Genomic DNA, 26,855 nt, shown 5'->3' with positions numbered 1-26,855 from the left:
CAGCTGGGCTGAGCGTGGGGCGTGGGGGGCGCTTGAGCCCCGCTTCCTAGGGGGCGGGCAAGCCGTCAGAAATGATGTGAGTTGGAAGCTTTTCCAACACACGTGCTGGACCCCACCCCAGAACCTTGGGAGGCAGGAGGGTTTTGAGAAGGCCCTGGGGAATATTCGCAGGCTCTTTGCTAGTCGGGATCCCCCCTCTTGAAAGACTCCCCTGCACAGGCCATCAGGAGGATCACAAAGCTGTTTATTTTCCCACCTATGATGGATGCAGGGTGCAGAAAACCCAGAGATTCCTTTGGTGAACATACTGGAGCCACACACATACCTAACTGGCTCTGCCTTTACTGAGGGATTTTGCTGTTTCCACAGAACTGTAATTCACCTTAGAAGTGCTCTCCAAGGCATCGTGGCATGCTGTTTCTGGGCATAATTTATCATACCTGCTATTCTTTGGCAGCTGCGTCCTTAGAATTGGGCATACAAAATCTGATTGGCAAAAAAAGTACCAAATGTCAAATTTCATAAAATCAGGGCAAGGACTGGTCTTCTCTTAGCATTTGGACTAGCTGCCCCCTGAAAAATGTCTTGTTTTCCCTTGGTCCTTAGCAATGCCCAGCCCAGAGGCAGAAAAAGGGAGCAAAATTTAACTTTCACATTAAAAAATAAGCAAGGTTTTCAACCAAACAGTTAGGTAATTGGACTCATTATTTAAACACCAAAATACAACAGATGGACTTATTCATCTGGCCCAGCTTAATACATGTCGGCCTAACGCTACAAACAAATACATAAAATCAAGATATGTCTGGGTGGTACAAACAGGGACAGGGCGTTGTCATCGTCAGCAATGACTTGGCCTGGAGGCACAGGCTTGGCTGCGCTGTGAGCTGGCCCTCAGAACCAGTACTCAGAGACAAAGATGTGGACGTTGACGACATTTCGGTGGGACACCACGCCCCCGACCACGTAGTTCATCTCTAGCTTCAGGACAGCGTGAAATGGCCCCACAATGGGCCGCACCTGGCGCACAACACCTGGGGAGAGAGCAGAAGGTGTTCTGGGAGTTAGCAGGGACCGAAGGAACACGGAGACCTGGGAAATGATTTCCCTCCAGGAATTTCACAGCTAGAGGAGGGCTTAGGCCTCATCAAGTCCCACCTGAACCAGATGCTTAGCGTCTCCCTCCAAGTGGTCACTCCCAGGCTCCTGTGCTCTGGGACCAGACAGATGGGGCTAAGGTGAGTGCTGTCCACCTGCATGGACTTGGAGAGACCGCCGTTCTCTCTGGGCCTCAGATTCCTCAGTGAGCATATGATGCCACCTGACCCTGTGTTTCTGCACTGTGTGATCCAGACACCCCAGCACAGCGTCTGCCAAGGTGTGAGCTCCCAGTGTGCAGGGCTACCTGCCCGCCAGACCAGTGGGCTCAGTGCTTCATTTCCACTTGAGTTCATGCATTTCCTCAGCTGGCACCAGACACTGTTCTCGGTGAGACCGAGAAAACGAATAGAATCCTGGTTTCAAAGCTGGTGGCAGATCTGGGTGAGTGCCGTGCTCTGATAGAAGGCTGCACATTGTCCAGCAGGGGCAAGGATGGAGGTGAGGAAGGCTAGGGGATCAGGAAAGGCTTCCTGGAGGAGGTGGCCCTCCCTGCAGATCTTCAGTGCCGGGCACAGAGCAGGTGCCACCCGTAGCTGTTGACATTGAGGAAAGGTCACTCCTCCATCACACCCGCTCTGATATTAGGACTTCGCCAAAGTCATGTGGTGCAGGGGTGTGCCAGGGCGGCCGGCTCTCTGCTTGTGCCACACGACAATCTCCATGGCCGATCTCAAACTCCCAACATGACGTCACAGAAGGCAGGGTGGGAAAGAGCGCTCAGTGCCCGTACACCACTGCAGGGGTGCCCGCAGAGAACACCCTGGAGCCTGCAGCTCCTCAACCACGTGCTGAGAAACAGCCACTGATTGTTTGCGGCATCCAACCGCTGATTCCAAGCTGGTCTCTACAGACAGCCCTGCCACAGACTCGGGAAATGTCCACATGGGGCAGAGCAGTCAGGCCCCTGACACCCATCCCGCGAGGAGCGAGGGCTCCAGGGAGACCGAAGGGTCCCGAAGGCCTTCTGCACCGGCGGTCAGTTCCCAGTCAGGACCACCAAGTTCATGCTCAGAAGGGGAATTTGGGCACACCATCCCCCCTTTCACTCCCTGAGCTTGACTTTCAAAAGTGAAATGCCCAGCAGCAGGGCCGAATTCCAGGCTATTCTAAGCAAACAAGGGCTTTAGCTCTGATGGAGAGATAAGCACAGGCTTCTGTGGGCTGTCAGCACCCTTTCTCTGCCCCTACTGGGCGATGACATGGCAGCTCTGTCCTGTTTGAACGCCCGTGAACATCTCCAGCTCCCGCGGCTAAAGATGCGGGCTTGTCACCACCCTCAGTACGACTGGGCCGCTCCCACTTGCCCCTCCCTGGGCACCGTCTGGGCCGGGGTCAGCGCGGCCCCTGTGGGGGGCACGGCCCCAAGCTCCCCTGCCTCCTCAGTACCCCCATCAGCGTCACCCTCTTCTCTCCCCAGGCCTGAGACCACCACGGACGCCCACCAGCCTCAGTGGCCTGGGTTACCTGCCGAAAGTACCCATCCCAGGGGCGGCGCTCAGAGGGGCTCGGGGGGCTTGAAGGAGAGGGGTGAGAGGCTACGCGAGCCTGACAGCTATTTTAGGACAGAGAGCGACGGAGGTGGAGGGAACGCTTCTGCAAAAGCTACGATCAGACATACACTGATTGCTATATATTATTATGATATTAAATATCATACACTTAATATATGATATAGAAATATATAGTTTGGTTATTATAGATGCAAAATATATGTTATAACCATATATAAAAAACATAGGTGAGCTTATTTAGAATAGATCAAAATCTAATTTATATATAAATACTATTACAGGGCTTCCCTGGTGGCGCAGTGGTTGAGAATCCGCCTGCCGATGCAGGAGACACGGGTTCATGCTCCAGTCCGGGAAGGTCCCACATACCGCGGAGCAACTAAGCCCGTGAGCCATGGCCGCTGGGCCTGCGCGTCCGGAGCCTGTGCTCCGCAACGGGAGAGGCCACAACAGTGAGAGGCCCGCGTACCGCAAAAAATAAATAAATAAATAAATAAATAAATACTATTACAATGTATAGTATTTATTTTATATTTATAGAAACTTTTGCATATATCCATAGATTTTATATAGATGTTTATATAATTTATGTTACTATTATATAAAATACAATTTATGTATTAATATATAAATATGTATTTTTATAAATGTATATATAAAATGTAAATATTACAAAATAATTATATCACACACATGCACTTTTTTTTGTGTGTGTGTGGTACGCGGGCCTCTCACTGCTGTGGCCTCTCCCATTGCGGAGCACAGGCTCCGGACGCGCAGGCTCAGCGGCCACGGCTCACGGGCCCAGCCGCTCCGCGGCACGTGGGATCTTCCCGGACCGGGGCACGAACCCGCGCCCCCCTGCATCGGCAGGTGGACTCCCAACCACTGCCCCGCCAGGGAAGCCCCACATGCACATTTAAATGAAGATTCCTGGCTGCAGGTGCGAGCTTTGGTCGCATCAACAGTTCAGACCCACAGAAGTTTCCAGGCCCACCTGTGTGTGCCGGGCACCGGGCTAAGGAACTAGTGTAGAGGAAATGAGGGGCTGTCCTTGGTGGGCTCAGCCTGGGGACAGGGAGGAAGGAGAAGGTGCTGATGCAGGGAGCTGGGCTCGAGGACAGGGACATTCTAGCTGGGTTACGAGACTGCAGTTCTTCAGGACAAAGGGTTGGAGTCCAACCGACCTCAGTCAGTAGCATGACCCCGGGTTAGTTATCCAACCTTCCTGGGTCCTCGTTTCCTCTCCTGTGAAACAAGGATCAAACACAGCAACCTTCAGGGACCTCCCCGGCAGTCCAGTGGGTAGGACTCCGGCTTCCACTGCCGAGGGCGCGGGTTTGATCCCTGGTTGGGGAACTAAGATCCCACGTGCTGCGCGGCGCGGCCAGAAAACAAAAAACAATAGCAAACTTCAGAATCAGAAACAAAAGCCTCCCAAGGCCATCCTGCTCTTTCTCCCTCAGAAGCGATCAAACGTGATCTGATCTTCAGTTAAAATAGAGCTGAATTCTTACATGATTGATCAATACAGCAAGAGCTGAACATTTTTATTGGATTGACTTACACGTTTATGAGGAAGGAAAGCTCTGAATGTGTAGAAAATGTACCTAGATGTGTCGTGGTAGGGCACCTTCACGAGGCTTAGTTCCTACGATGGCCGAAGACCAGAGCTGCGTGCTGTTGGCTGACTGTTCTGACTGCAAACAGCCACGAGACAAATGAAACACGGAAGGCAGCAAAGGGCTGCTTTAATGAAAAGCGCATTGGGAAGGGGCTGAATTTCAGATACAGGTCGCTTTCAGGGCCTGGATTTTCTCAGGATCTTTGCATTTAACAAAAATATGACTAAGGTGGAAGACACAGGTGTGCCGCAAGGGTTAAAGAAATCGGCGTAGGAGCGTACACAGCAGGTGCTGAGAAATGTGCCTCCCTTCCCACCCCTCCAGCATCAGCTTCTCTGTCCCTCTCCTCTGACCTGAGGTCCACACTGAATCTCCAACTCTATCTATAACCCTCGTCAGCCCAGGGTTCCTTTACCAGGCTACCCACGCCCACTCAGTAGACCTGACCACTTCTTCTTCAGCCACACTTCCTGGGGGCTCTGATTTGGGTGAATATGCTCCCTTCATTCCCAGGTTACTTCAAGCCTGAGTTCCACCTCCTTGTCCTCACCTTCACTGAACCTAGACTTTCTCCTGATATCACTTCTTTCTTCACAGCTTTCCTACCCACCCATCCATCCATCCACCCATCCATCCATTCAACAGAGGCCATTCTGCACAGGGGAGGTTTAAGGAAGATTCTACAGAGGAGCTGACTTCAAATCAGATTTTTGAAGACTAAGTAGGAGCTAAGGAGGCAAGTATGACACGTGCAAAGGCCAAAAGTATGAAGGTTTGGGTCAGCTCTTGGAACGGTGTTAATCCTGGGGAAGATATAGATGGAAGAGGCGGAGAAGGTGGTAAAGGGCTTCTCCGGGGACCTCCCATCTCGTCAGGCTCACAGAACCCGGAACCCAGGTCAGCAGTTTCCTGGCTTCCTCCCCAACGCCGATTTTAGACCAATGCTCTTTCACAGCTACCAACAACATTCCCAGTGCAGGGAAACAAGAGAGGGAAGAAGAGAAACCCTTGCTGCCCACACGTGGCATCACAAACGTTAGAAACTGGACCTCCAGCAGGGGTCCGATTCCATCATCCACTTGATTCTACAGAGGTATCGCTGGCATCTGCTGTGTGCCAGGCACTGGGGACCGGCTAGACTGCCTGTGTCCTCTCTCGTGAAGCCTCCCCAGCCCCACTCGGTGTCTCCCTCGGCTGGACCACTGCATCTGCCCAGCGCAGGGGATATTCACAGGGGGCTCCCCCTTCACGGGCGGGGTCACATCACGCTCATCTCTGTCTCTCGCTGTCCCCAGCCCAGGGCCTGGGGCAGGACACAGCAGGAGCACCATTAAGATTACTGAGTGAGATGAAGGCAGAGGAAGAAGGAAGGAGAGAGAAAAGAGAAGGAGAGAGGAAAGAAGGGACACCAGTGCTGGAGGGCCCCTCAAAACTTTGTCCTGAAGGAAAGGGGGCCACTGAAGGCTCCGAGTGAGAGCAGCTTTATGCGGAATGACCACTCCAGCAGCAAAATGCAGGACGAAGGGAGAGGTGCACTTCCATCACGCCTGCCTTGTCCATCTTACCTGCTGGAGCATTTACCTCCCTACCTTTCAAGAGCCCCAGGAAAAAAAAAAAGGCCATGATGCTGAGTTCAACTGTGTTAATCTTCCAAATCCTCATCCTTGGCATTTCTGCTCCGGGTCTCAGACACTGCTGGTATTCCTCGGCGTGTCTGTGCCTCTTAAAGATATAATTAAGCCTTTTTTTCCCTTTGAAAAATGTAGGTCCCCTCAGGCACTTCATCTTCGTGTCTCGTGTCTGCTTTGTAAATTGCAGCTGGTGTGCCGGGGATGCGGGAGCCTGAACACGGAGCACAGGAGTCCCATGGGAGACCTCTGTCACCTCCTGGGGACTGTGGTCTGGATTCCAGGCCCCTGAAGCCACCTCCAAGCTTCTGCTGCTCGACTGAGGTCGCAACTGATTGTCTCCCGGTTGTTTATAAGGAGGAAGACCAGCCACGGGGGCGACTGCATGAGACACTGATCTATAAAGAGGCCTCTGGAGTCACAGCTTAGGCTCCTATGCTGGTCCCTTAGCGACCAGCCGCGGGACCTTGTACGAGTCACCGTCTTTCTGACGTTCGGCCTCCAACTCACAAGTCCCGTGATTCCAACCGACCAAGCGAAATGGCGCGAACGGAGATGTCAAAGTATCTTAACAAAAAGGATGATCAATCTAGAGACTGCATGATATCTCAGGCCAGTGGACATTGTGCTTTTCAAAAGACAGAGATTCAAGTTAGAAAAGGAAGAGGTAAGAAAGCCACATGTCGGGGCTTCCCTGGTGGCGCAGGGGTTAAGAATCCACCCGCCAATGAAGGGGACACGGGGTCGGAGCCCTGGTCCGGGAAGATCCCACATGCCGCGGAGCAACTAGGCCCGTGCGCCACAACTACTGAGCCTGCGCTCTAGAGCCCACGTGCCACAACTACTGGAGCCCGCGTGCCACAACTACTGAAGCCCCCGCGCCTAGAGCCCGTGCTCTGCAACGAGAGAAGCCACCGCAATGAGAAGCCCGCGCACCGCAACGAAGAGAGGGCCCCGCTCGCCGCAACTAGAGAAAGCCCGTGCGCAGCAACGAAGACCCAACGCAGCCAAAAATAAATCAATAAACTTATTTGTTTAAAAAAAGAAAGCAAGCCACATGTCCACATCATAAAAGAATAAGAAGTGATGAGTACCTGAAATCGGGTTATAGAGTCATTTGTCTTCTTGGTTATCACAGTCTCCCCACTGCAATGTGAGGCCAGAGGCCCATGGCACCGTCTTTCCTGGTCACTCTCGTATCTCTCGTTCTTGAACATAGTAGGTCCTTGGTCCTACTATGGACCGGACACACAGGAGGCACTCAGCACATGAATTGCTAAATGAATGAATGAACTAAAGATCAAAGTGCTAAGCACAATTTATAAAGTTGAAAGTTACCACCCAGACATGAAAGTGTCGGGAAGGAATGGACGATAGCCAAAAGTCACCGGCTTTTCAGGCGTTGACCGCACGGCAGGAGAAAGGCGACACATGAGAGCCAGGTCTCACTGTCTGGCCCTGGCGGCCCCCACACAGAGCCGTAAGCAAGGGAAAGGTGACGAGTGGGCCTGTGTGGAGAAGGTGCTGGAACCCAGGATCTCAGGAGGCCCACGTGGTCTTGCCAAATGCTACCACGATGGGCGACTGGGAAGGATGAAAGCATCACCCAGATCTCGGGAAACCTGCCTTGCTAGGAGTAACGATCTCTGCAGGCTAGCGTTAATAGCACAGACCAAAGGCAAAGAGGAAAAATCAGGAACACAAAGAAACGCGGTCCATACTTCTAAAGCAAACAATCTAGAGTACTGATGGGCCTGCAAAGAGGTCCACAGCAGGGGAGGGAAATAGAAACGGAGGGGCCCCACGTGTCCACTGCTTCATCTCGTTCTCCCCACACTGCTAGGGGCTCAGGATCATTGCCTCCCTCCCACTGGGGAGGAGAAGGAGGTTCTGGGGGCTGTATGTCCCGGATCACACGGCCCTCAGGACACGGCGTCCGTCCAGCCAGGACTGACCCCGAGCCCAGCTCTCTCCACCCCACGGCGTCGGCTCTCTCCTCACGGTGTGACGTGGTATGGAGGAAACTTTATTGCCCTTGGCTGAGTCATGGCTATAGGGCAAAAACGGCGGAAAGGAACCAGCGGGTATCGCAGCTCTCACTGGCAGGGAAGGAACGGAGTTCCCGTCTTCTCTTCCTGCCCTGAAAAACGCCCAGGGAGGAGCTTCGAAGGAGGGGGACAGGTGTCTGGGCCAAATATTCAAATACCAAAGGGCACCCAACGTGCCTCGGCAGAACTTGTCCTCCCGATTTCTTGATTATTACAAATGCGCTTCCTCCGTGGGTCTCCTGTGAGCCAAACGGGACAGTTTTGACAGCTGCAAGGAACTAAGAGTCAACCTCCAGGGCCCACCTTTCCCTAGGGGGGAAATATCCGAAGAAACGTCAGCTCTGCCCGAAACTTCTCAGACTCCTTCCGGGACGCGGCTCCCAACATTTCCAGGGCGCGTGGTCGGTATGGTCCCCACCCCCATCCACTATCTCCTCCCCCTCATCTCAGCCACACTCGCTGGGGCCTCGTGGTCCGAGGTTCCAGGAAGAGCAAAGGAGGTTCCGGTGGTGAAGTGAGTTCTGAACCTCAGGGTACCAGCAACGGCAAAGCAGATCCCGAACCCAGGTCCCTGCCCTTGCCACCAAGCCACGTGACCTCGCCAGAGGAGAAGGAGGCCTGGGCGGTTTTCCAGAAGGGGTTTACCATCTGATGCACCTGCTTTTTACCAACTTGGCCGAAAACGTGAGTGTGATGGGAAGGGCGGGGCATCCTTCCCTCTTCCTCTGTGTGTCCTCCCGCCCGGACCAGCCCCTACCCACGCGCCCGCTGGGGTCCCTCCCTGGCCCAGACCCAAACTCATCAGCTCACTCACATCTCTCCAGATGCCCCCAGATGGGCAACTGGAACTCCCCGCCCTCCCCCAAACCCGATGCCCTTCTCCCAGAGGCCCCTGGGCCGGGCACTTGGAGTCCACAGGCCTCTCGCCTCTGGCCCTCCTGCTCCAAGGCCACAACTCTTCTCGACCCCGCCGCCCAGCCCCCAGCCCACAGCAGGTGAGGCGCCCCTCGATTAGGCCCCGCCTCCCTGTCCGGCCTGATTTCTCAGCACTGGCCGTACTCCGGCCACACCAGACCCCTCGCAGACCCCCAAGAAGGGCAAAAGCCACGAGAGAGCGGGATGAGCGGGAGTCTGGCCAGCTGGGCCTGACTCAGACTCAAAGACGGGAAACTGCAGAGAGACGGGTCCTCCCGCTGCTTTGCAGGCATTGAGGCTGTGCTACCTCCTTCTCCAGAGGCGATTAGGCCCCGAGGGATTAAGAGGCCCGCCTGGCTGGTGAGTGCAGCCCGGGCGCCCCGAGCCCCCGCTGCTGCTGAGCTGCGCGGGTGCTGGGGTTACAATGAGCAGCGCCGGTCTGCGTCCTCACGGAGCCCTGGGCCCCCCGGGGGAGGCAGACACAGATGATGGGGCGTAGAGGCCGGTAAAGGTCAGCCAAGGCGCTTTGGTAGCGCTAAAGGGAAAGCACTCCTCCGGGACCCGGCACGGCGCCCATGCGCGCCTCACCAAGGACCTGGCCTGGAGCTCGATTCTGAAGGACGGGGTGGCCTGGCCAGAAACAGGCCTCAGCAGGGGGGGGCTCCGGTGGAGGGTTTCTGCTCTCAGTTTCCCAAGTGGGTGAGAATTACGGGGGAGGGGCGAGCCAGGAGGCCAGCAGGTGGGCAGCGGCTTGACGGCCCCGAGGAGCCGAGACCCTTTCCTGGAGTGATGGGGTCACTGCCAGATCTCAGAAGGAGGGGACATGCTGAGGTTTGGTGACAACCATCGCTTTTTCTCCTTTCCTTCCCCAGAGGCACTAAGAATGAGCCGATTCAGGACAGAGGGGGCTTCCTGCTGGCAGGGCGGCAGCCTGAAACCCCCAAGCCTTCAGTTCCCTTTATCCCCGGCCAAGGCTCCACAGAGGCTCTCCCGGCACTGGATTTGACCAGCCAGTGACTGAACATTTGTTGTGCACCGACTCCATGTACTGTGCTCACGGCTACCAGGGATGCAGGGAAATTTCAGGACCGGGGTAGACCTCAAAGAGGAGGACTCTGCCTGCTGGTTCAAGGTCACAGAGGATGGTCACGGCAGCAGGAACCCCACACCGAGGCCCAACACGCTGTGCGAATGCCTCAGTCACGCCCCCCGAGCCTGGAACTCCCTCCGTGCCTCAGTTTCCCCACCTGGAGAATGGGACCATCACCGACAGGCTTAAGTGACACAACACGTGTGTACAACATGCCGGAAGAGTGCCTGGCACACAGCAGGGGCCCAGGGGGGCTTGCTGTTAAGACAAAACTGTGATAATCGGGACCCAATACTTGGGGTTCTCAAGCCGCAGGCATGGATTGGACGTTCCATCTGGAAACACCCAACTCCGAGGCCACAGGAAGCACTCTCCATGACAGAGGTTGACGGTGGGTCCTCTGTGTATATACGGTTGTCGGGTGAGGCCGTCGGAAGATTCATATCATCGTCAGACTCTTTTTTTTCTAATTTCGCACAACATGCCTCTGCTGCTGTTTAGCTAAAAACACTTCATTTTCTTAAAAAGAAAGAATAATTTATGAATGTGCCGGTGATATCAAAGGCTTTTCAAAAGGTGCACAGCAGCAGCAGTAAGAGGGTCACAAATCATTCTGGATATGCAGCCGATCCCCAGGAGAACCTCGGGAAATGCTAAGAGGCTGCTCTGGACTCACTTTAACCCCTTGGTTACTGTGGAACTGAGCAGGCGAGCGTGATCCTGCAGCCTGCCGGGTGCCGGGCCCGGGTTACCTCCTAGTGGGTGTGTTGTGTGTGTGCATGCGTGCGTCTGCAAGAAAGAAAGACAAACGGGGTGACGGGGGCATGGCACAAACGATCCCCTCGTAGGCTCTTGCCTCTAGGAATTCACAGTCGGAGGAAGAGAAGAGTCAAGCAGAAACTCACACTGTCATGCCCATCACACCCTTCCCGCTGGCACCAGCGTTTCTCTGCTCCCACGCACGGCAGATCTTCTAGAAGGAGTCCCCAGCACCACCTGCAGCACTCCCACTCCGGTGTGTCTCCCCTAGACCCCGCTGCACTGCGATAGCCTCGTCAAGGTCACCATCAGCTGGGGCGATACTGAATCCGATGGTGAATCCTTGGTCCTCATCTGACCAGACTCACCATCGTTGACACAGCTCACTGTGCCTCCTCCTGGAAAGGCCTCCTCCTCCAGGCTGGCCTCCTCTCCTGATCTCCCGACCTCTGAGCACAGGAGGCTGCAGCGCCTGGTCTCTGGCCTCCTCTCTCCTCTGTCTACACTCAATTCCCTGGCAAGCTTGTCTGGCCTTGGGGCTCCAACTACCATCCACCCGCTAACGCCTCCCAGACTCACTTATTCTACCCCGCGTGGCCACGGGTGTGCAACAAGCCCCTCAATCTTAATGTCAAAGGGAACTTCTGACCTCCCCAAAGCTGCCGTGTCACAGCTTCCCTGGCTCACCTGATGACTAACCCGAGTCTCCTTGTTCTTTAGGTGAAATCCATGGAGTCATCCCTGCCTCGGCACCGAATTTGTCCGCAAAACCTGGCACCACCTCCCAACACATCTGGTACCTGTCCACTGTTCACCCCTCCTGCTAGGGCCACACAGTCGAAACTACCGTCATCTCCAGCCTGGATCACCCCGGAGCCCAGAGGGAGCCTTTATAATATTAGGTCATCTCCCTCATCGTCCTGAAACCCTCATGTGGCTCCCATCTCTCTCAGCAGAAAAGCCAGAGCCATTACGACGGCCTCAAGACCATGCCTCTGCTCTAGCTGCAGCCTCCTTGCCGTGATTCAAACACGCCAGGCTCGCCGCTGCCTCAGGGACTTTGCACCTGCTGTTCCTGCTGCCTGGAGCTCTTCCTCCAGATCTCCGCATGGTTCATTTCCTCAGCTCCTCGGGTCTTAGGCGAATGTCTCCACCACCAGATGTATAGTTGCTTCTCCCCACACCCTGCCCCCTTCCTCTCCTGCCCTCTGCATAACACTTGCCACCTCCTGACAGTGTGGATACTATACTTGTTTCTTGTCTGCTGCTGCCCTCTGGAATAAAACGTATGAGGTAAGGATCCATGTCTGTCTGTCTATCTTGGTCATTGCTACATCCCCTAGAGTAGGGTCTGCGCCCGTTGGACACACACGATATTTGCTACAAAAATGAGTATGCCAGGGCTTCCCTGGTGGCGCGTGGTTGAGAATCTGCCTGCTAATGCAGGGGAAACGGGTTCGAGCCCTGGTCTGCGAGGATCCCACATGCCGTGGAGCAACTGGGCCCGTGCGCCACAACTACTGAGCCTGCGCGTCTGGAGCCTGTGCTCCGCAACAACAGAGGCCACGATAGTGAGAGGCCCGCGCACCGCGATGAAGAGTGGCCCCCGCCTGCCACGACTAGAGAAAGCCCCCGCACAGAAACGAAGAACGAACACAGCAAAAATAAATAAATTAATTAATAAACTCCTACCCCAACATCTTAAAAAAAAAAAAAAAAAGAACGAGTATGACAGGAGTCCTATAAGAAGCTCATCCAGGGTGCCCTGGGAGCACAAAGGAAGGAGCTGCACACTCTGCCTGTGGTGGGCATGGAGGGCATGTGAGAGGAGGTGATGGCTGACTTGGGCTTTGCGGGACGAATAGGAGCTTACCAAGAGGAGAAGCAGGTGAATGCTATGGCTAAAGTTCAGGAGAAGAGAGAGGCCATAAAATGCCTGGGGTCTGGGGCACGGGCTGGGGTGGCTGGAGCAGAGTGGAGGGGAGAGGAAGGGATGAGAGTGCTGGACGCTGGGGAGGAGAAAAGCAGGCTGAGGCTGAGGACGTCTCTCCAGCCGGGGAGCAGGTTTGGACTTGAAAGGCGGGGTTTAAAACCTTACAGAACCAGCAGCTACTGGCTGTGGGGGTGGGAAGGGGGGAGCAGAGGGTCCCCGGTTTCCAGCTTCAGGAACCGAGCTGCTGGAGCACCTTTCACCGGGACACGGAAGTGCACTGCTAAGAGAGGAGGGTGCTCTGGCCAGGCTCGCGGGACCTCACAGCCAGGTGAAGACATAGGAGGCAGGTGTGAGAAGCAGCCCACGTGACGCGTGGGTCCGGGGGCAGGAGCAGGGAGGTGTCCAGCGAGGATCCCTGCGGCCCCCGGTGCCCCCCTCGGGGTGGGGGGCTCAAAAGCAGGGCCGTGCCCCAGTGGACCCCTCTGAGCCCCGAGAGTCCTGCCCGAGCCAGGGGGCTTCCTGGGGGGGGGGTGGCCTCTGAGAGCTTCTGCACCTGTGAAACTGGGTGTCGGGAGCCCTCCTCACAGGACTTTGCAGAGGGAATAGCTGCTGCATTTCTATGAATCAGGAGGGCGCCGGGCCTGACGCCTACGAACCCATCTCTGCTCCGCGGGGTCCCAGCGCAGGAAGCTCAAAAAGTGTCAAAGTTTGTCCCCCTCTCGCGCCCCACCTCACCCCTCTGAGAGACCCCCACCCGCCCTCCCCGCACGGCCAGCCTCCAGGTGAAGTCGGGCCGAGGCCCGTTCCTGCGCGTCTCCCGGGAAACGACTTGGCTGTTGGCCAGGGTGTGGCCCCCGGTGACGGGGCTGCGCCTCCCGGAGAAGAGAAAGCACCTAATCCCTGGGATTTGCCGTGAAAGCCGGGACAGGGCGGATCACTCATCACTGGCAGGGATGGCTGCGCTGTTGTTTTTAGGTGGAATTTCTGAATCTCATTCGTAATGTGTACTGATCCCGGGCCAAGCTTTCCGAATCAGGCTGCCGGATGGGGTCAGCAGTGCACGTTTAACCCCTTAAGAGGTAATGATTTTGCAGAGGCGATCTGGGCCCTGGTAGCTGGGACCACTGTGGGTGATTTGAAGCCAGATGGCCGGGCGAGCAAGCTCTTTGCTTTGCATGAGGCCTTGTCTGGCCAGGGGCAGAGGCACAGCTAGGTTGGTATCTTCACTCACAAGCTCTTGTACCGGGGCTGCTGTGTACAGCTGACTAGGTTGTGCACTGCACATAGAAGCAGCTGCGAACGGTACCCCCTAGGGTTTCACAGTGCACAACACATTCAACTGTACGTGGCAGCCCTGCCACACACCACTTGTCTCTCCCACTGAGATATTCACAGGCACAGAGCCTACTGCTGAAAAACAAGCACTTTCCACTATAGGAATTCAGATGGCAGGACGCTAGGGAAGCCAGGAGGCAGCTTCTTGAAAGCAGGACCTGTGGCTTGGGTGTAAATTTGTTCCTCAGCACCCAGCCCAGGGCTCGGCATGGAGCGGGAACCCAGGATGCTCTTGTTGAATGAGTGAGATAATTCAAGGATGACAGAACCTAGGGGGCAGAGCCTCCACCATTCTGCTTCAGGGTGGGGGCCCGAATGGTCAGCCGAGGCCACGAGATGCGCCTATTACATAGCTCCCAGGTAGCTGGAGCCACTTTGGGGCGAACAGTCTTGGCACCATCCCATGTGCCTCCCTCTGGCCTGCTGTCCTGTCCTCTCAGGGAGCTCCGAGCTCTCACCAGCTCTCCCGCTCCAAACGGCTTCCTCGCAGCAGCTCATTTATCACCCTAACAACCTACCCAGTTACGTTAAAATACACGCAACTCCTTCCAGTCCTCATAACCCGGCAAGGCAAGTATTATTATGGCAATCTTGCTGAGAAGAAAACTTAGGCTCAGAGAGGTTATGAGACCTGCCTGAGGTCACACAGCTAGAAACAGAGAATCAAGCAAGAATTATGCCCAGAACATCTGACCCCAAGTTCAGTGCTCCCTCTGTGGCAGCAGAGACTCCACTGTGTTTTGCCCGAAAAGGGCCACCCCAGCCACTGATATTTTCAAACTTAACTTGAAATAGGGTAATAATCCTTATATGCTCACAGGTGAAACTTAGAACGCTATTTCAAAATGCAAAAGTTTTTGGTTCCCTTTAGGACGGGGAGTGAGGATATAGTTACGAGGGTGGTACATCCTAGGCAAACTTAGAGCCCCACATCTTGCTTCAGCACAGACAGCATCGGCATTGGGAAAAGGTTTGGGTTCCATTAATATTGATTTCCTGCACACCTATCGTGTGCCCGGCGCTGCTAGGATCTGTCACGTAATCATTTCATCTAAGGACAGTAACGGTGTCTGTAATTAAGGAATAGCACTCCTCAGCCTAATACAGGTGAGCCAGCCAATCTCCATGCATTCAGACGTTACTGGGAGCAGGACTGGCTGCCACGGTGCCTCGCCAGGAGCTGAGGACAGGAGCACTTCTGTTTCTCAGGGGACCCAGCGGAGGAAGAGGAGCTCAGGGAACAACCCAGAACAGACTCGACATGCAGCACACCTGCTTGTCAACTGCAGCCCGTGGGACCCCAGGCCAGCACTTCAGTTTTTTCTTATAGAAACAGTGATGCCGGCCAAGGATCAGGAGGGCTGTTCACAAAATCAACCAGTGGGTTTAAAAAGCAGCTTCCGGGCTTCCCTGGTGGCGCAGCGGTTGAGAGTCCGCCTGCCGATGCAGGGGACACAGGTTCGTGCCCCGGTTCGGGAAGATCCCACATGCCGCGGAGCGGCTGGGCCCGTGAGCCACCATGGCCGCTGAGCCTGCGCGTCCGGAGCCTGTGCTCCGCGACGGGAGAGGCCACGGCGGTGAGAGGCCTGCGTACCGCAAAAAAAAAAAAAAAAAAAAAAAAAAAAAGCAGCTTCCACTGAGCGCCGTCTAGTTCCTATTGGCTTTGGGGAGGTTTCAGCAGAGATTCTGGCCAAGCTGACCCTCAATATAGACAGACTTTTTCTTCCCCTCTTTAGAAAAATAGTTAAAAAGAAGTAGTGAGCAGGGAAGGGTTGGGGAGGGCTGAGGCTCAGACACCAGCTGCCACCCAGCGGCCTGGGGAGTCCAGGGGTGGCCCCCAGTTGCTGGCGGCTGATGCTACGCCGCCTGCGCCCATCTCGCCAGGGTCCCCATGAGTCATCTCAGGAGCTAGTACGTGAAAGACCCCTTCTGGAGCAGCCGCCCATTACAGCCAGTGCTCTGCTGAGCGAAGAATGAAACCGGGGCTGGATAAGGAAGGCTTTGTAGTGGCCCGAGAATACCTCAGGCATTAATAGAGCGTTTTCGCACAGGTCGAAAATGCATTCTTCATTTTTCATTGACAGCTGGTGAAAGAGGACTATGCAACAGGGCGGCTGCAAGGGGCTTTACAGAGCGAGCAGCTCAGCCCTGCTTCAGGGCCGCCTTTATCCCTGCGAAGAGCTGCTTTCTAAGGGGTACATTAGGGGAGAGTCTGGCCTTCGGTTCTTCATCGACTTGGGGTACTGTTGTCTTCTGTTCTTTGGGGGAGGAATGGACTCAACGGCGGCCTGTACGCTGGGTAATTTTCTGGGACACGAACTCTCGGTAACTTTGCCCAAGTCAACACCAGCTGTCCGCAGGCTCCAACTCTGGGTGTCTGGGGAAGACTGGGTTCCAGGCCTGCTCTTCCCCCCAGCACCAGGGGGCCTACGACCCGCCTCTTGCCCTTTCTGGCCATGGCTCCCTCATCCGTTAACAGGTCTGCAAACAAACCGGGGCCCTGTGGTTTCTCCATTGTTCAGTCTCAGGCGGTCATTGACTCTGCTCTCTCCTTTGCCCAGCGGAGATGAATCACATCCCCCGAGGCATCTGTAAGGACGGAGCAGGGATGCGGGGGTGAGCGTGCCCAGCGGGGGTTCCCGGCGCTGCTCAGACTGGTCTCAAGTCCATCACAGGTGGACAGGCCTGTGTCCAGGGCCAGCACGTGCCAGGGCGGCTACCCCCAGGGCCCAGAAGCTCCCGGGGGGCATTAGAGGAGCAGGAAGGAGGTGGGGAGAAGGAAGCCCAGGGAAGAGACCCCAAGCAGAGAAACAAAGCAGCGACTAGCGGGTATAGAGACCAGAGCCCAGCACAGCCTGGGTCCCACGTCGGCGAGACCCTGCCCCCTCTGGCCTTGGTCCCCCACCTGGGAGAGGGCATAGGTAAACTCCAGGGGCCCAACCGGACGGGACGTCCTGCAAGTGTCCTGAGAAGCTGAAGAGGCCGGGCCTACCCAGGAGGCCGGACCACAGGCAGGATGAATTCCCAAGGGCCAGCCTGGGCCCTCCCCCAGCACCAGAATCCAAAGACCGGGGCCCACGTGATGATGAAGCACAGTGAGGAGAGGCTGCTCTGTCTCTGCGGCCTGGGGGTCGCCTCTCACACCAGGGGTCTGTCCTGTTCCCCACCCCACCCCGAGTCACCCTGGGAAGACCGGCCAGCCCCCTCGCTGCTCTGGTGTCCCCCTCTGCAGAAGAAGAAGTTGGAAGAGGTGGCCTCCAGGAGCCTCCAGGCTCTGAGATGCCAGGATTTTCTGCCCCAGCGGATGGGAAGCCAAGAAATCGAGACTCCCAGGTTGGCTCTGTTTGGAGTATAGATGCGGCTAGAAAAACGTGCTGCTGAGCACTGGCTCCGGGCCCGGCCGCTGCCCAGCCCCTGGCTTGGGTCACTCCAGCGAGGCTTTAGCTGGGAACTGAAGGCACAGACACTGTACAGAGCCCGCCCCCAGAGAGGCCTCAGCTGCAGAGGCTTGTCACTGTCTCTCCACCACCGCGTTTTGAGGATCTGTTTATGCGCCGCACACCCCCTCCCACCTCGCTGGAATGCAAAGCCCTTAGGGGCAGGGGCTGCGTGGTATCGACCCATCTCTGTACCCACAAAGCCGGGCCCAGGGCCTGGTACGGGGCGGGCTTGGGAAGAATGCAGAGATGCAAAGAATGAATGAGTGCATCGGAAGGTCCTGATTCCAACTCCTGTGGTTCCAAGAGCTGTGAACTGCCCCAAGGTGGGCTTCTGTGGGCGAGCTGGCCCTACTTCCTCTCGTCTGCCCTCATCCCCAGGCGCCCGAAGGTCCCTTAAGTGTCTCTTCACCTAACGATGGGGGAAACTGAGGCCCAGGGTGGGCAGTGACTCAAGCGCAAGCGGCAAGTTTTAAGCCTGCTGACAGCCAAACTGCGCGCCCTCCCCCCGGAATCCCAGTGAGAGCTAATGTACCATTAACTGTAATTAACTAATTATTCCTGCTGCCAACTAGCGGAGGAGGAGCCGGGGGGCCCCCCAGATGACTCAGTCATGTTTACTACATGCAAACCCATTTAGGAGCCTGTAAAGTCGCTATAGACGGCTCTTTGGCAACAGGGGAATAACCATTCCCTATCTTCAGCCGCAGCTCGACAACGGGGCCTAAGGGACCGGGGTTCTGAGATCCAACAGCGCCACCTACAGACCATGTTCCGAAATGCTCGGCTCCGGGACCAGCCGGGCGGGCGCTCCAGACCTCACAAAATCCAGGGCTGGGAGGACCGAGGTCGCATCGAGGCGCACGTGCAGCCCCCCCACCCCGAGATTCAGCGCGGAGGAGGGCTGGGGTGGAGGAGGACTCGGAGAAGAGTCCTAGCAAGGCCGGGTAAGCGAGAAACAGAGGCGGGTGCGTCTGCGAAGCTGTTCACGGCGCCTCTCCCGAACGGTCACGCTTTAAAGACTTCAAATTCATGGAGAATGAAAACCATCACACCTGCCACTTTGGACTTAAATTTAGACTCGCATTTTCAAAGCAGCTGAGCAACTGAGGGCCAGGCCTGTCCTCGCCTAGGCCTCCGTTTCCTCGTCATGAATGGGGTGGGCGGGAGTGGGCCCCCAACGACACGCGGGGGGTGGGGACAAGACTGGACACCGTGCAAGGCGAGCCAGGCCCCGACGCCCGTTAGCTACTCCTCTGTCGCACCGTAAGAATAAAGATCGTATCAGCTCCCACGATGGAGCAGCTGTGCCGAGCCCCCGGACCAGCGCCTTACACGTGTGACCTTGTCTGAAATCCACGTTTGTGAGACGCAGGGACCTAGTTAATCCACCCTTTGCAGGTGGGGAGACTGAGCCCACAGGGGTGTCCCCGAGAGCTGGCGGCTCCACCACCCTGGATGCTCCTCAGCTGTGATTGGCTGGGGGGCTGGGGGGGCTTCCAGCTGCGCCCTGAAGGACCAGGGGACTCAGACGGGAGCCGGGCTGGTTCCCAACAGGCCTCGGCTAGGCCACTGGCTGGGAGGACGAGGGGGCATCTAGGCGGACCTGCCGCCTCCGGCCACTCACCCACGGTCATGCCGTCCATGTAGCGCTTGATGATATCGAAGGAGTCGCGGAGGTTCCCGTCTGTTATGTCGAAGATGATGTCAGCGTGGTTGGCAGGATACGCGGGCGTGATGGCCCGGAGGAAGATGACCTCTGCAGAGAGAAGCACGGCCTGGAGAGGGTGCAGCTCCGGGCCCCGTGACCCCGGAAATGCCCCCCCAGGCAATGCCCCCCCAGGCAATGAGGGCCCAACACGAGGGACCCCCTGCGTGGAGGAGGTGGAGGGCCCCTCAGCGGCCCTGGATCATAGCCTGTCGCCCTTTCTCATCAACGCGGAAGCCGAGGCCTGGAGAGACTGCGAGTCTTCCCCGAAGGCATGGAGCTGATTAGCAGCAGGGCCCGTGCTAGGAAGTAACTGGTGACGATTCAGGAGTCTCCCTGAAGCTGGGAAGATGGGGAAGGGGCTTGGATGATGGGATATGGGCGAGAGGTCAGAAAGGGCAAGGCAGCAGGCTGGTCCCCTGCCCCACAGTGATGTGGGTCAGAAGCCAGGCCGGGCAGTTTGGTGGCTGTATCCGTCTCCCGGGCCACCTGACATGAAGCCGGCAGCCTGCCCTGGGCGGGGAGCGCGAGGCCCCGATTTACCCCCGCTCTGCGTTATCTCGGGTGGGGGGGGGATGTCCTCTCTCTGGGCCTCGGTTTCCTCATCTGTAAAGTGAATGAGGCAGCCCGCCAGGGCCCATCAAGGGTCCTCTCAACGCTCAATGGTCAAGGTCTGGACTGCCTGGGCCCAAGACGCTGACAGGTATCTCTAACCACACCCAGCTCCCGCTAGAACAAAATTATGGATCAGCGCTGGCCAGGAGGCCACAAAACCGGCCATTAGGGATTTGGGAAGGATTTGTGGTTTGGTGGAACCCGTCATTCGGCGCAAGGCAAAGAGCAGTCAGTGATTTTCTCCGACCCGAGTCCGTGCACCCTGCAAAGATCCTGTGCCTCCCCTTTTCTGGAGGAACGAGCGGGCAGGCGGGGCAAGGCCACGGGCTCCCGCAGGCAAGCACATCCCTGGGGCGCCCCTGGTGCCCTCCCACCCCCGCGGCCAGGCTCTACGCTCCGGCATGTGCACCTGCGTTACCCCCCAGGACCCCGCTGCCGTGTGTAAACACAGGGCAAACTGTCCGTCTTCCCTGAGACGGTCGGAGGGCGCTTTCTTTTTTTCTTTTTTAAAGAAGATGTTGGGGGTAGGAGTTTATTTATTTATTTTTGGCTGTGTTGGGTCTTTGTTTCTGCGCGAGGGCTTTCTCTAGTTGCAGCGAGTGGGGGCCACTTTTCATTGCGGTGCACGGGCCTCTCATTGCTGTGGCCTCTCTTGTTGTGGAGCACAGGCTCCAGACACGCAGGCTCAGTAATTGTGGCTCACGGGCCTAGTTGCTCCGTGGCATGTGGGATCTTCCCAGACCAGGGCTCAAACCCATGTCCCCTGCATCAGCAGGCAGATTCTCAACCACTGCGCCACCAGGGAAGCTCCAGAGAGGGCTCTTTCTTATCACTGTGTCCCAGAGCCTGGCCCGAGCCTGACACATCGGAGGCTCAGTCGACGTTTATTGAGTGAATCCTCACGGCGAGCTCCTCTGAAGGCCTCCACAGAGGGAGGCGGTGTCTGGAGACCACACCAGCCCTGGCACGTGGGCTGCACACCCCGAAGCAAGGCATGCGGAGCGGCGCCCCGCCCACAGCCCTCTGCCGGGCGCCGGGAGCCCGCTGCCCTGGGCCTACGTGTGTAGAAAGGGGGCTGTGATGGCAGGTCTACACTGCAGGCCAGGAGCTGCCTGGGGGCAGGGCACGCTGACTGCTTTACCGCTGGGCTCCCGGGAGCTGGTCTGGCCGCACCAGCCCACCTGCCCCTCGGTCTCCAGGATGATGCTTCTGTACGCAAATAGCATCAGTCCCAACCCTCTACTGGCTCCCAAAGCCTAGGAGTTGAAGCCCCAACTCCAAGTGCAGGCTCCTGCTCTCACCCTTTCAGCCCCTCTCCTGCCAAGCCGTCCACCACTCCAGCCAGAAAAACCTGGCTTTGTTCCTCAAAGGTCTACACTCCCCACTCACCTCCAGACGTTTCCGGAGGCTCTGCTCTGCCCTCCTCTCTCCGTGCTCCCCACTTCCACTAAGTTGCCTCCTGCTGACCCCTCAGGACCCAGAGTGGAGTCACTGCCTCCTGGAGGCCCCCACAGCCCCAGAATCAACGCTTGATGGCTATTTGTTGAACGACTGTAACCCCTAAGAAGAGACCCCCGAACTGAGAGCTGGGAATGGGCTGCAACGGTACCGCCATGTAGTCTGGGGACACGGAGCAGATGCAGAGGCAGGGAGGGGTCTGCGTGCCAAACCCCAAACCCGCAGGCCACCAAGGAGTGGCTCCTGCAGGCCAAGCTCTCAAGCCCAGCAAGGGGGCTGCCTGGCAAGGAAGCTCCTCCAGACGACGGCCTCCCCCGGGGCCCGTACGCCGGTTCCGAGCCGTGGGGGCGGCCACTCACCTTCGGGGCGGGTGAACTCACGGAAGGTAGGCAGCGACACGACAGTGTGGGAGATGGTATGCACCGGGTCCAGCACGCAGGTGACGTCGTTGGGGCGGCAGGACTTGATGCAGCGGACGGTGTCTGTCTTCTCTTGGCGGAGCCTGAGGGGAACCACAGCACAAGAAGCGATGGGAAAGGGGGAACCAGCACTCCCACAGAGACCGGGGTCCGGGGAGGAGAAGCAGGTGGCCGGGCGGGACCACGTGTCCCAGAGATGGCTCCATCAGAGACCCGCGCTGGCCTCCGCAGCCCGGCTGCTCCGAGGGCGTGCTTCTCTGCCCTTGCTGCAGACTGGACCAGAACCCAAAGCCCCGAGACACGGCCCGGTTTCTCCCTGTCCCGGCTGGGGTCAGCAAAGCTTGGCTATTTGCCAACTATACGGACTAAGCTTCAGTTCCTACCACTGCAAATCACATTCACTCATTCACTTGCTCAACAAATGTGCTTTGAGTGTCTGCTGGGTGTCAGGCACCAGGGACACCAAAGCAAACAAGGAAGACAGGGTCCGGCTTTGGTGGGGCCCCGGCTCTGGGGGTTGCAGGGGTAATAAATGAGGGAGTGTATTTAAAGCACCCAGCTTGGTGCCCAGCACAAAGGGGTCAAATCTCCAGTGTCACACGATGGATGGGGAGGAAGGAAAAGGGGCCCAAGTTTGTTACAGGTCTGGCCATATTTTTTTTTTTTTTTTTTTTTTTTTTTTTTTGCGGTACGCGGGCCTCTCACCACTGCGGCCTCTCCCGCTGCGGAGCACAGGCTCCGGACGCGCAGGCTCAGCGGCCACGGCTCACGGAGCCAGCCGCTCCGCGGCATGTGGGATCCTCCCAGACCAGGGCACGAACTCGCGTCCCCTGCATCAGCAGGCGGAATCTCAACCACTGCGCCACCAGGGAAGCCCCTGGCCATATTTTTAAAACCTCTTTATCATAAAATAAAACACAAATGCAAGAGCTACACAAAACAAAGGTACCGCTGAATGAGTATTATAAGGCAAACCACTTTATCATCAGCACCCAGGTCAAGAAAGAGAGCTTCACCTGCCACCTGAGGCCCCTTCGTGGGGCCCAGACCCGTCTCAACCCCCTCGTGCACCCCCAGGGTAACTCCTGTCCTGACTATCCTAGCAGTCACCTACCTGGGTTCCTTCACATCTGTGTCACCTACGTGTGCATCTCAAGACACTATCATTTAAACTTGTCCATTAAAAAAATTTTTGTTATATCTTTCTTTTTTTATTTGGCTATGCCGGGTCTTAGTTGCAGCACATGGGATCTTTGTTGTGGCATGCAGGCTCTTAGCTGCAGCGTGCGGGCTCTTAGTTGTGGCCTGCGGGATCTAGTTCCCTGACCAGGGATCGAACCCGGGCCCCCTGCATTGGGAGCGTGGAGCCTTACCCACTGGACCACCAGGGAAGTCCCCGTTATATCTTTCTAAAGTCCTTTTTAACCTACAGGTTTCCTCTCCATTCCTTCATTTTCCATACAGTTTACCTGTTAGGGAAGCAAAGCATCTGAGCTAGGGAGCTTCCATAGCTTCTGGACTTGCTGACTGCATCCTCACAATGCAGCTCAGCGCGTTCCCCTGTCCTCTGCATTCCCTGCCCGTTGGCAGCCGGATCCAGACGCCTGATCAGATGCAGACCCAGGCCCTTTAGCGAAATGACAGGTGGTGGTGTGTCCTCCATCGGAGGCACGTGGTGTCTGGTCTCCTTTTTCTGTGACGTTAGCAACTACTGATGCTCAGGGTCCAGATCCAGTGATTCATCGCGGATGCTGTGGTCCGAGTCTGTAATTTCTTTTTCACTTGTTAGTTTGACCACTTCTGGAAAGAGATGCTTCCCCTCATACACTATCTGGTTACCAGGGGGTATAGTTCAGAGGGGAAAAGCAAGATTAATGCTTGATTCTTTCTTTGTGTTGACCTGTTTTCAGGATAATGAACTAGCGATCATCACCCAGAGGTTATCAGTTGATTTTTAAAAAATATCAGTATGAACGCATAGATTTAAACTATTGGATGGATTTCAACCCATTGCAATTATTATCCTTTACCGGAGCTCAAGTTTTCCCATCTTTGGCCAGAGGGTAAATCGGGTTGGCCCCCAAGTCCTTTTGACCTGGCCCCAGGAATCTCTGATGGTTCTCTTGCTGTCTGGCTTGACAAGTCGGTCCAGCCGCATCTTACACTTTTACTGCCCCAGCTATTTCTCCAAGAAGCGTTGGGTTTGTTTTTTGTTTTCTTTTGTTTTTTAGTAGAAAATGCTATTTCAAGACCACAATCTGGATACCAGGAATGCTCAGTCCTACTGAGTTGGTCATTGTTTCTAGGCTTCTTCAGTGCACATTTTTAAAGATAAACTACATCATGAGTTCATACTGATATTTACAATTCAAAACAAGAACCACATAGTTTTTACTTAATCTCTTCTATGTACCAAAGGAATCTCCTTTTTTCCATATCAAAATCCTTGTTCTTAAGAACACAGGAGATGATAGAATATTCCATACTTATTTATTTAGTATATTTCATATTTGACCCAGTAGTCTCAGAATAACAATACTAAAATTACTACCACTAACATAATTAATTAATTTTTTTTGGATATGTTCTCCCTATTCTACCTACAATTTTTAAATAGATGTGCTATTTCTACATTGTCTGAGCCATTTCTTTCCTTTTTTTTTTCCTTTTTTTTGCCACACCACGTGGCATGCAGGATCTTAGTTCCCTGACCAAGGATAGAACCCGCGCCACCTGCGGTGGAAGCGCGGAGCCTTAACTAGACAGCCAGGTACTGCACTCATTTAGTTGTAGTTCTATGAGTAACTATGTTTAGTGCTTGCATGTTGACAATTTCGCATGTTGATAATAGTTTGTGCCCTTTGTACAGGAAAGTCTGTTTTGTTGGGTATAAAATCCTTGGCTGGGCTTCCCTGGTGGCGCAGTGGTTGAGAATCCGCCTGCCGATGCAGGGGACACGGGTTCGTGCCCCGGTCCGGGAAGATCCCACATGCCGCGGAGCGGCTGGGCCCGTGAGCCATGGCCGCTGAGCCTGCGCATCCGGAGCCTGTGCTTCGCAACGGGAGAGGCCACAACAGTGAGAGGCCCGCATATCACAAAAAAAATAAAATTAAAAAAAAAAAAAAAATCCTTGGCTTACATTTTCTTGAATATCCTAAGTACTCATTTCCTTCTGGCATAAGTGTTGCTGTGAAGAAGTCTGATGATGATATAATTTTTTTCCCATATAAGTCACTTGCTGTTTTTGCCCAAATGCACAGGGATTTTTTTTGTTTTCTCTTTGTCTTGGTGTCGGTTGCTCTGAGTCAATATCCTCAGGTATGTTGGGTGTTCTTTCAATATGGAATTTCAAATCTTTTTCTTAAAATTTCTGTAAAGTTTCTTGAGTTATCATTTTTTAGTCTTTATTGCTCCCCTCCCTTGTTTGGGGTTAGTTCTTTGGAGATTTCTATTATCTGTATGTTGGATCTTCTTTGCCTGTCTTTAACATCTGTCACTTTCTCTTCAAGCCTTTTCATCTCTTTTGCTATTCATTTTTCAATTTATAAAATGTTTCTTCTTTTCAACTTCTCCTTAAGTATTTATTTCTGAAATTGCTTTCCGCTTTAATTTAAAATTATTTCTTGAGTTCCATCACTTCATTTCTTGGTTTTTCTTAATTCTGGCTTACATTTTTCCTCATTTTTGGTAACTTTCTCAATCCTTTTAGTTTGTTTTGATATAGGCTACAGTTTTGATCTAGTTTGTGAGCATATCTTCCTGGTGTACTTTCATTACCCAGAAGGATATCATTCTGTTCTTTATTCTCTTTTTTCCTACAATATCTTTTATGAGATTTAACCTGGATACTTTTGAGGTGATCATTTTTAGGTGAAATTAGTTTTCCTGAAATTTGAGAAAGAGGCGTGGTTCACAGTGGTTTTTCAGACCTCATTGATGTCTGTGCTGGACAGTTGCACACATCACTTCATTTAACCTTCACAGCTTTTTCCTCTACACCACACTGCTTCCTTCCTTAGCTAATAAAATGCTTTGCTTTTCACTTGGGAATTTTACAATGGGGCTGGTATGCAGGGCTTTCTGAGAAGAGGCTAGAGTAGCAAGCTGAGGATCACTGACTCATCCGGGTATCCTGCCCCCTTCACAGCAGGGGGCTGCACTTCTGAGAGCAGACTCCAGAGCCAGGCTGCCTGGGTTTGAACCCCAGGCCCACCTTACATCAGCATTGGGACTTTGGGCAAGTTACTTAACCTCTCTCTCCGATGTCTTCATTGTGAAATGAGGATCATAACAGCACTTTCCTCACAAGGCTCCGTGAGGGTTAGTTAAGTGCTTGGCACAGTGCCTAGCTCACAGAAAGCAGTGTCTAGGTGTTAGCTGTCATAGCTGTTATTATTTTCATCAGTATAATAATGATAATCATAATTATTACCCTCCACCCTCGGGAGCTTGGTTTGGTACAGTGACAGTCAGGAGGGCACACACATGGGAATTCCCTGGCGGTCCAGTGGTTAGAACTCTGCACTTTCACTGTCAAGGATGCAGGTTCAAACCCTGGTCGGGGAACTAAGATCCCACAAGCCACAAAGCACACTGTGCTTTTTGGCACAGCCCCCCCCCCCCCAAGAAAAGTGCACACACAGGTCCAGGAGTCGGAAGTGATGGCAGCTCTACAAACCCTCTGAACTTTTATTCCCCATTTAAATCAAGATCCAAATGAACACTCAAGTACCTTCCAATGAGTGGAGAAACCAACACTTATTAACTGCCTACCACATGCCAGACACTGACTTGTGTGTAAGTAACTTCACGTAATGTTCAAAATAACCCAGGAAGTGGGCCTTGAAGCTCTGAAAGGCAAATGACTTATCCGAGGTCACAGAACTAGTAAATGGCAAGGAGGACATTAAAACTCTTGTGTTTTTGTTTGTTTGGTTGGTTGGCTGGCTTGGTTTGTTTTTTCTGCACTGTGTGATCTCAGCAGGATGATCCAGGAATACTGCTAAGTAGCCTCAAGGAACTGCAGGGAGGTGAGCAGGCAGTTAATTCAGATACCATCCCCACATGTGCACTCAGGTACACACAGAGAAACATCAGAGGTGTGCTAAAATGGAACAGGCCACCTTAAGGGGCGGGGAGTTCCACAAACAAGGGTGAGTGCAAACAAAGCTGGATAGTCAGTTGGTGGGAATGTTGTAGAGGGGATTCTGGCT

General features: G+C 54.7%; 1 protein-coding gene across 2 annotated transcripts in view; it reads right to left on the bottom strand.

Moving 5' to 3' along the window:
* Window positions 1-223: 223 nt before the first annotated feature.
* FBLN1 (fibulin 1) overlaps window positions 224-26,855 on the bottom strand; it is an 80,411-nt gene continuing 53,779 nt past the window's right edge. For both annotated transcript variants that reach the window (XR_010835969.1, XM_059081662.2), the window contains 3 exons: window positions 21,583-21,725; window positions 19,070-19,201; window positions 224-1,034 (listed from right to left, as the gene is read on the bottom strand). Coding sequence is in view for 1 of the 2 variants with exons in the window: in XM_059081662.2 (XP_058937645.1) it covers window positions 895-1,034; window positions 19,070-19,201; window positions 21,583-21,725 (415 nt within the window). In the remaining variant the exon portion in view is untranslated. The remainder of the gene's footprint in view (window positions 1,035-19,069; window positions 19,202-21,582; window positions 21,726-26,855) is intronic.

Source organism: Kogia breviceps, chromosome 12, assembly GCF_026419965.1.
Source record: "Kogia breviceps isolate mKogBre1 chromosome 12, mKogBre1 haplotype 1, whole genome shotgun sequence".
Classification (NCBI taxonomy): Eukaryota; Metazoa; Chordata; class Mammalia; order Artiodactyla; family Physeteridae; genus Kogia; species Kogia breviceps.
Note: the sequence above shows the minus strand (reverse complement) of the source record. Positions and strands in the feature narration are given on the sequence as shown.